The 10,142-nt window shown below is 40.1% G+C and overlaps 1 protein-coding gene and 1 non-coding gene across 4 annotated transcripts; both read left to right on the forward strand.

The window, feature by feature from the left end:
• The first annotated feature begins 27 nt into the window (after positions 1-27).
• Positions 28-9,682, forward strand: Pierce2 (piercer of microtubule wall 2). Of its 3 annotated transcripts, XM_074065998.1 has the most exons (4): positions 28-287; positions 448-517; positions 8,145-8,229; positions 9,278-9,682. In XM_074065998.1, exons 3-4 carry the CDS (start codon positions 8,227-8,229, stop codon positions 9,623-9,625), a joined length of 351 nt encoding a protein of 116 aa, XP_073922099.1. In that variant the 5' UTR covers positions 28-287; positions 448-517; positions 8,145-8,226; the 3' UTR covers positions 9,626-9,682. The 3 variants fall into 3 exon arrangements, with proteins under 3 accessions (XP_073922099.1, XP_073922098.1, XP_020015266.1); XM_074065997.1 differs by lacking the exon at positions 448-517; XM_020159677.2 differs by lacking the exons at positions 448-517; positions 8,145-8,229.
• LOC141420997 (U6 spliceosomal RNA) lies at positions 4,712-4,818 on the forward strand. Its single transcript, XR_012445705.1, has one exon. It is a non-coding gene; the product is annotated as a U6 spliceosomal RNA (small nuclear RNA).
• Positions 9,683-10,142: the final 460 nt, after the last annotated feature.

The raw sequence follows: 10,142 nt of genomic DNA on the forward strand, positions 1-10,142 counted from the left end.
GAGGATGAGCGCAGGGAGACTGCAGGAACCTGGGTGGGGCGAACACCGCAACTCACAACATCCGGGCTCCTGCGCCCGCGGCCAGTTGCTATGGAGACTGATTGTAACCACTAGAAAAGATCCACGGTTTCCACCTCACGAACCACCGAAGGATTCATCCTCGCTTTGCTGCTTTCATTGGGTGAATTTCAAAGACCCTTGCTGGACTCTTGCCATCCTCTTCAGGAGAAAACTACGTTTGCCGAAGAAATTACCGAAGAAGAGCGACAATGACGGACCACGATTGGGTGGGTTTGGGCAAAGGGTTAAATGTTTGTGAATGTTCGTAATCTTTGATAAAATTTGAGGCAGCACCTACCCCACCCACCCCACCACCAAAAGTACATTTTTCTAGGAACTTTTACATTTTTTAATGCAAATGCACTATTAGTCATTATTGTTCTGCAGGTGTAGAAGATTGGGATGGTAGGCACCTTCACCCACTGCAAACTCTCAGTGATGGTTTAAACAAACAAGCGTACGTGAGTTTCATTGTATTTCTTTGCGTTGCTGGGGATCGACTCCCGGACTTGTAGACAAGCGCTTTTCCACTTGAGCTACACCCCCAGCCCTGTACCATAATTAATACTACATTTACATTGTACTTTGTCCAAAAGAGGATGTGAAGTAAAAGAAAAACAGGGTGCGCTTGTACCAGTTAATGGAAACAATGATAAAATTAAAGCTTAATTCTGCCCCCAAACTGTGGCAAATGTTAAAAGGCAGCATGGTTCACGCCATGATTTTGAAGCCATCCTGAGCCTTAGAGCTACCTGTCTCAAAAAAAAAAAAAAAAGTCAAAGGCCACTAATACTACTTAAAAGATTTTTACAGTTTTTAAGGTACTTTCACAGACTAATATTGATTTCAACTCTTGGGCTAGAGGCATGACTCAAATGATACAGCTAGGAAGTTGTGAGGGCCGGAACAGCTAGCCATCGGCCCCCAGCTTCATTTACAATTTTAATTAACCTCTCCATCCTTCAGGAGCTAACAGCTGCTAACAGAATATGCAGAAAAATTTTAAAGTGAGCCTTTTAAACCAGGCGCCAGCAGCTCACACCTATAATCCTAGCTACTCAAGAGGCAGAGATCCGGAGGATTGAAGCCAGCCCAGGCAAATAGTTGGAAAGACCCTATCTCAAAAGAAGCCCATCACAAAAAAGGGCAGGTGGAGTGGCTCAAGGTGTAGGCCCTGAGTTCAAGCACCAGTACAGCAAAAAAAAAAAAAAAGTGAGGCTTTTATTCTTTGCATTTCTGTTTTTGTTTTGTCCTAGGGTCGAAATCATGGCCTGGAGCTTGCTTGCTCTACACATAAGCCACAGCCCAACACCTTTGTTTTGTTTTTAATTGTATCAAATTTGAAATTCACATTTTAAAATACCAGATTTGAAGAATGTAAAATCCAAATAAGAAAGCAGCCTTGAGGGCCTGTGAGGTAAAGTAAAAACAATAGGGTATTTTGGTTTTGATTCTATAAACATTTGTGAATTATCATGGAGCTCTGTAATATTTAAGTAGACACTAACTTTTCCAGATTTTGTGACACCTGTTATGCCCTCAAAGTTTATTAAGTGATTAGTCTTCTACTGAGTAGATTTTTTTGTATTACATTTTGAGCCAGTTCCAAAAAAAGATGATTTGCTAAGACAAAAGCTACCCTGTGATTAAAGTAGATAGAACAAATGTAAAAATCCATGACCTGGCTGGGCCTACTGGCTCGTGCCTATACTCCCAGCACTCAGGAAGCTGAAGCAGGATAACCATGAGTGTGAGGCTAGCCTGAGTTACACATAAATTATGGTGGGCAGCCACTTTGAAGCTTTCCCTGTGCTGAGGAAAACGAGGCATTTTGAGAACATCTATACTGTTGAGATTATGGTCAGCATCTTTGGGTTTTGGTGACTGATTATTTCACCATGTGTGCACTCTTGACATTTAAGCAGTGAAAAAAAGAATAAACAAGATACAAAGAGAGTTAACATTGATTTGAAGTTTAGGAAACCTGAGTTCTACTTCCAGCTGTGCCAGCTGCCTGCACATTTCTGAGCATCAGATGAATATTAATAAACTGTAGCGTACTACTTTACAGTGTTATTGACATAGAACTTTCAGAATTGAATTCCGGAAGATCACACATATGCCTTCAGGTAAAAATTGATTCCATTTGTCTGGCAATTTAATGTTTACATTCAGTTTTCCTTTTATTTCCACAAGCATAGAAATTAGAGCAGGTTTTTTAAGCCACCTTTACAGATGATAAACAAAGGTGAAAATGATAAAAAGTTAGAATCTAGGCCACGGTTTCTGCCTTGTGCTACTCTAGCCTTTTCATAACCAACCAAAACAAGCACCAAAAAAGGGAAGTTGCAGATTTAAACTTCATATTCCAAAATTTATTTTTGCTGAGATGCTAATTAAAATACCCAAGGAATTCAGAGTGAACTGGCCTATGCTAAAAGGAACCTGGCTAGCTGGGCATAGTGGGGCACACCTGTAATCCCAACAGTAGGAGACTAAGGCAGGAAGATTCTGTATTCAGGGCTAGCTTAGGCTACATAGAGAGACCTTGTCTCAAAAACAATCACCAAAAATAAACCTAAAATAAAATAAAGGGAACATGGCTAATCCAACCCAAACCAAATTTGAAATTCAAAAAGCTTTATGTTAGTAGATAGTGAAGCACTGCTTAGAGTTTGTTTTTGATTACCAAGGTCAAAGAATGAAATGGATCTTAAAGGTCCCCATCTGCTAAGGGTTCAAAGTAGATAGATATAAAATCATGGCCTTGTTCCTAAGCACTGAACAGTCGGGAGATTTCTTTCTAAAGCAAACAGCTCAGGATACCAAAACAATAGAATGATATTTGAATATGTATAACATTTGTAAGTTACAACGTCAGCTTTTGAAACAATGAATAGTAACCTAGAAAGTAGGGAAAAAATAAGACTATATTATGGCAGTGACATAGTGCCTGTACTTGCTAAGCCCTTAGTATAATCCCCAGTACTGCCCCCACCAAAAAAAGAAAGAGACAGAGACTAGCAATTTCATTTCTAATACCTATGCAGGGGTACTAGAACAAGAAGACAGCGTTCTCCTTGGGGCATAACACAGCAAATAGGGGTGTAGTGGAGTTGAGGGTGTAGTCAGTGGTAGCGTAGGTGCTTAACATGCTAGAGTTCAATCCCTACCAAGAAAGAAAGGAAAACAAGCATTCTTGGATTGAATTCTCAAAAGTCAGCAAGTGACTCAAAAATCGGTCAAAAGTAAAAGTATCCCAGAATGGTTGGTGGTTCACATCTGTAATCCCTAATCCCAGCACTCTGGAGGTTTAAGGCAAGAGGACCCCAAGACCCTGTCAAAAAAAAAAAAGTTGGGGTGTGGCTCAAGTGGTAGAGTGCCTAGTTCAAAGAAGCCTTAGTTCTAACCTCTGAATCAAAAAATGAATAAATAAAATATAATAGTCCTTTGTCATCAGCCCCAGGTCTAGCTACTCACCCAAGGGCTGGCATCTTGAGAAAATGAGGGTAGAGGGGATTGCCTCAGAACCCCATTTTAGGGAATTTTGTAGCACAGATGACTTTCATAGGGAGGGAAAGGAGGAACAGGGGACAAAGAGCAAGGAAGGCTATGTGGTCTTGACACCCAGGGCATGTCTCGTTTTTTTCTCTGGCTGGCACCCTGCAATGAACCTAACTTCCTGGAGCCAGTTCCTGTGTTCCTTAGACAAACAAACACTGGGCAAGTTAAACCTCACAGCAATTTATATGCTTTGTGTTAGCTGATGGGCAGAACTAAACAATAAAGTGTTGCATTTTCTGATGTAATCTGAAGGTCACCAGATGTCCTGGTGTGTAAATCTGCAGAAAGCAATTAGCATTTTAATCATTTAGGTGCTGCTGCTCTTTAGAATTTAGAGTGCAAAGAGAGCAGAAGTAACCTTGCCAAGGACATTTCCAGTGGAAGCAGCCACTTTAACTCCTTCCCTTTGCTTTTTGATTATCAGGTTGACCCAAGACACAGCACTTGCTCCAAAGGAAGTAACAGATAGTGTATTCTGAGCCAAATAGGAGCGAGCAAGGTGGGGAACATGAATTCTGGTTACCTAGCTTTTACAATCACAAGACAAAACAAAGTCCTGAATCAATGTACTTACTGAACACATTGGTGGGGATAATGAGGCAGGCCGGTTTCAGAAGAGCAGGGAAATCTCTTATACAGGTTTCAGATGTTGTAACAGCCTTAGCTTTAGAGCTGGTGGAAACTAGAAATCAGCTAGGTTTAGCAATATGTTCCAGAATGTTGACCTAACAGTCACAAGGATGTTAGTAAATGGCTACTAACAGGGCCTGAAGACAGCCCAAGGTGACCGTTCTCAGGTGACCACCTGGGTGACCACCCAGGCAGGATTTTCAACACACATGTGGCTACTTTAGAGAACATCAGTTCACAACAGCATACCGCACTATTACACTGCCTGATTTGCAAACGATACACGTTTATAAATTTTATAATTCTATGGCGTTAACAAAAGAAATCTAACAGCCAGGTGTGGTAGCTCACATCCATAATCCCAGCGCTGGGGAGGTTGAGGCAGGAGGATTGGGAGTTCAACTCTCAAAAAAACCAAGTTTATTAGGGAAAATTGTCAAGAACAATATTCATATTTGTGCTTGCTTTGGCAGCACACATACTAAAATTAGAAAGATACAGAGAAGATTAGCGTAGTCCTTGCACAAGGATGATACGAAAATTCATGAAGTGTTCCAGAGTTTTAAAAAAATATTAATAGTTGACTGAAGAGCACATTAAATATGATTTTCTTACTCTTAAATAAACAATTTGGCCTTTAGGAATGTTTGTATGGGGACATTTTAGCTCAGATTCATTTCAATTCATAATGTTACCAGTGTTTGCCCTCAATCTGGGCCCTTCCCCTTTCAAAATTGTGGAACCAATAAGAAGGCCCAAGCCAGGCTCCTGTGGCTCACTTCTGTAATCCTAACTACTCAGGAGGCAGAGATCAGGAAGATTGCAGTTCAAAGCCTGCCCAGGCAAACAGCTCATGAGATCTTATCTGGAAATTACCCTAAACTAAACAGGGCCTATGGAGTGGGTCAAGGTGTAGGCCCTGAGTTCAAGCCCCAGTATTGAAAAAAAAGAAGACCACCTGGCACCAATTGAGCAGGGGAGACCTATTCTTGGCAAAAAACAGAAGAGAGAGATAAATGGATTTCTTAACCTTGTAAAGTAAAAGAAATGAGGGGTGGGGGATAGGGTGAGAAAAGGGAGGAATATTAAATTTTAGGGAATGGGTGAGACATTCCGGGAATCTGGGCACAACCTGTTTTCTTTCTATATGGTTCTTCCCAGTGGTCACAATTTGTCATCTGTCATGGCACTGGAGGGTATGTTGGTTACCATTCAGATGGGATGATAATGGAGATGGGGCTTAGATCCAACCACTTTCAACTAGCCCACCTGAAGAATTTATGGCCTACAGGCATCCTGCCCTGAAAAGTAAACAAGATTAGGGCAGGGTAGAAACTCAGCTAGGTCACCACACCCTCTATACTTAAGAATTATAACCAGGCCCAAGAGGATTTAAAACACAATTAAATATAATATAAACTATTATTCATGTATGCATATAGATAGATACAGATTTATTATTTGATTTTTTGAGACAGAGTCTTGCTTTGTAACCCAGGCTGACCTAGAACTCAAAATCCTCCTTCCTCAGTTTCTAAAATGCTGGGATTAGCCAGGTGCCAGTGGATGACACGCGCAGGAATTTCAGGTGCTCAGGGTTCTTGAGCCTGCTCTGAGAATGAAAGCACAGGCAGACTAACAGAAGAGGTTGGAAAGATATTATTTGTAGAGAATTTAGTTGGAAAAAAGAGAAAAACTGCATATTGAGGAATGCAGGGGGACCCAAAACCGGGTGGAGAGTGGGGTTTTATAGCCTTTTTGCATTGCCTGATGGCGGGGATGCCTTTCAGATGCAAACAGGCGTTTCCTAGGGAGGAGAAGTGTCTCCTTGACCTCCTGCATTCTGTCCTTCAGTTTATGCCTGTAATCCTAACTACTCAGGAGGACCTCGGTTCAAAGCCATCTTGGACAGTTAGTTAGATCCTATCTCAAAAAACCCCATCACAAAAAAGGGCTGGTGGAGTAGCTCAAGATGTAGGCCCCAAGTTCAAACCCCAGCACCACACACAAAAAAAATTATCTTAGACCAATGTAAGGTTGAGGAAGAATCTTAACTGTAAAGTATTTTCATTAGTATTTTCCACAGTATCAATAATCAGTGTACATGTCAGATCTTTTCTAAGTATTACTGTGCATTAACATTTTTTCCAACCCTGGAGTTTCTCTGCTGTTCTAGGGACTGAGCCCAGGGCCTCTTGTGTGCTAAGGAAGTGCTCTACCACTTGAGGCCTGCCCCCAGCCCTAGAACGAGTTTCTTATGGTGTAATCCCAAACTAAAAATTCCGGATTCAAAATCATGACATTTTTAAAATTTTTGATGCCTTTCATTCAATTTTAAAAATGCATTTGTATTTATTTACCTAGTCATTGTCAATGCAAAATGCTGTTTCAATGTCAAAATAAATCAGAAAACCTCCTCAGGTCTTCATTTACATTTTTAAAAATTACTGAGCTGGCAGAATGGCTCACATGGTGGGTAGAGTGCCTGCCTAGCAAGTGTGAGGCACAAAGTTCAAACCCAAGTATCACCAAAAATTAAGAGGAAAAAAAAAAAGAATAGTATGTTAGCTACCTTTGCATCATTAGAGTTACAGTGTTTTATCATTTTCCTTTTTTTTTGAGACAGAGTCTCACTATGTAACCCCACACTAGCCTAGAAGTCACAATCCTGCCTCAACCTCCTGAGTGCTGGGGTGACAGTGTGCACGACAAAACCTGGCTCACATCCATTGTTTTTAAGATCTCCCTCCCTCCCTCTTCAAATGACTTATTTATATTTTAAGTATTTATTAAATGTTACCAATATATACTTCATTTATATATTAAATTGCAACAAATGGGGGCTGAGGATGAACTCAGTGAAATGTTTGTCCAGAATCCTGGGAGTCGTCCTAAATTGGTCCCTCTTCCTTCCTACCACACCCAATCTGTCACCAGGCCCTGTGAATTCTCCTTCTGAAACATGTTATCATCCCTCCCATGCACACACTGGGTCACCCACTGAACTTAGAAATTGTCATCAGTCACATGGCCCACTGCAGTTCCTCTGCATAGGCACACAGCCCTAACAGAAGTCAAAGTAACATTTCTAAGTTTAGTAATGTTAGTAATTACGAAAAGTTACTTTACACCATGGCATGGCTCTCCTTAAAACTCTTCAGTAGCTTCCCATTGCATTTAGGATGAACATTTTTTTAAAAAATTGAGACAAGATCTCATTATGTAGCCCATGCTATCCTCAAACTAGCGATCTTTCCTCATCAGCCTCCCAAATGCTGGGATTACAGATGTGTACGAAAACATCCTGCTAAAATTCTTTTTTTTTTTTTTGGTAGCACTGGGGTTTGAACTCAGGGCCTCACACTTGCTAGGCAGGTGCTTTTACTGCTTAAGCTACTCCACCAGCCTAAAATGAGAATTTTAACATAGTTGTCAAGACCTTAAATGATCTGGCTCCCACCCCTCTATTCTCACCTCAAAACATCTTCATTCTAACTTGACTTTAGCCATACTACCTTTCTGTTTGTTCCTATAGCTGTCTTTTCCTATCTGGCTTTCCAATCCTATTTTAGATTTAATGCAACTTCACCAAAATAGCCTTCCCTAGCCCTTCACAATAGTTAAAGCCCCCAAGATGTCATCATAACTATCTCTTTTTCGTTCATAGAACTTACCACAATTGTACTTCTTCAGTTAATTGTGTTATTATTTGCTAATGGCTGTTCCACAAAATTAAATTGTACTTCCTTTTTCAACTATTTATTTAGATTTAGTTATTTATTTAGATTTCCCCTATGATCTACAAATTTTTAATGAATTTTCATAGTTCTACCATAAAATGTTTTAAAAATTACTTGTGCCAGTTATGGTGGTTTATATTGTCATCCTAGCACATGCAAAGCAGAGAGAGGAGGATCATAAGTTTGATGCTGCCCTGGGCTACAAAAAGAACTCCAAGTCAGTCTGTGCCACATGGTAAGACTTTCTCTTAAAAAAAAAAAAAAACAAAAACAAAAATCTGGGCTGGGCACCAGTGGCTCACGCCTGTAATCCTAGCTACTCAGGAGGCAATAATCAGGAGGACTGAGGTTTGAAGCCAGCCTGTTGGAGAGATCCTGTCTCAAAAAAAATCCTTCACAAAAAAAGGGCTGGTGGAGTGGCTCAAGGTGTAAGCCTTGAGTTCAAACCCTAGTACTGCCAAAAAAGAACCTAATTTATGCATACTTTTGACAAGTTTGCTCTGTGCAAATAAGTTTGTTTTTGTTGATTTGTTTTTTGATTTTTTGAGACAGAGCCTCATAAACAACCAAGGATGGCCTGGAACTTAAGACCCTCTATGTGCTAGGATTTAGGCATAAGCCACCCACCTGGCCTGCATAAAAGTCATTTAACAGGTAATTAAATGACTATCTCTCTGGGCGTGACTGGTCACTCACACCTGTAATCCTAGCTACTCAGGAAAGACATCAGGAGGATCGAGGTTCGAAGCCAGCCAGGACAAACAGGTTGGGAGCCCCTATCTCGAAAAATCCAATCACAAAAATAAAGGTCTGGTGGAGTGGCTCAAAGTGTAGTTCCTGAGTTCAAATCCCAATCCCACCAAATAAAATAAATGAGTACTTCAAGACAGGTATGGTGGCACATACCTATCATCCAGCTACTCAGGAAGATCTAGAGTTTAAGGCCAGCCTAGGCAAAATTAGCCAGACTATTTCTCAAAAACAAAATACAAACAAAAGGGCTAGGGCATGACTCAAGTAATAGAAAGCTTGCCTAGCATGCTTGAGGCCCTGGGTTCAATCCCCAGTAACACAAAAATAAATAAATAAATGTCTTAAGCTGAGAGTGGTGGCAGGAAGTTGTGAGTTCGAGACCAGACTGATCTATACAGCAAGACTCTTTCTCAAAAAGCCAAACAAAAATAACTACCTAAAGAGAACAGGGTTTGAAAAAGGGAGGAGTGAGGGGCATAAGTTTAACTGTATTTCTTTGTGAGAATGATTTTTATGTGTGTATCTTTTAGGATAAGAAAAGTACTTCAGCTTCAAATTCAGACACAGAAATGAAACCTGAACAACAGCCTCCTTGTGTGAACCCTGGTAATCCTGTGTTTTCCTGTATGTTGGACCCAAAGATACTCCGTACAACTACCTCACTATCAAAACCTCAGATGATTATGTACAAAACCAACTCAAGTCATTATGGTGAATTTTTACCCAGGCCACAGTTTCTTCCCTGCAATTATACTCCAAAGGAGCAAGAATTTTCAAACTACATCAGAGCAACTGGACTGTATCAAAATAATAGTCTAAATACTGCCCCTGACAGAACCAGAACCCTGGATTTTCCTAATTTTCAGCATACTCTATGAAAATACATTTCCTTGATGATTTAAGAGAAAATATACTTGGAAACAAGTTTTAATCTAAGGTTAGAATGCCTAATTTTAGAATATGAAAAGATTTCAATAAATTTTTTAAAATAAAAAGATTTGACTTTTTTTTTTTTTTTTTTTACATAGGGTCTCACTACGTAGCCCATGCTGGCCTTGAACTATTGATCTTCCTGCCTCAGCCTCTGGCGTACTGGGACTATAGGCTTGTACTACCACATCCAGCTTCCCAACATATTTATATTCTGATGAGACCATCTTTGGGGAACTGCTAACTTACAGTAATCAAATATGCAGTTAAAATGTAGCTGCTAACTAATGTTTCCTTAGTATGGACTAGAAAATCTAAAGTGTATAAAATGAAAGCCACTGACAGACCAAACAGAATAATTAACATATAAACATATACTTAGAACCAGCTACTCTAAAAGAAGCATTAGACTATGGACTATAAAACATTAAATTCCTGATCTCTGCCTCCTGAGTAGCTAGGATT

This window comes from Castor canadensis, chromosome 2 (genome assembly GCF_047511655.1).
Source record: "Castor canadensis chromosome 2, mCasCan1.hap1v2, whole genome shotgun sequence".
Classification (NCBI taxonomy): Eukaryota; Metazoa; Chordata; class Mammalia; order Rodentia; family Castoridae; genus Castor; species Castor canadensis.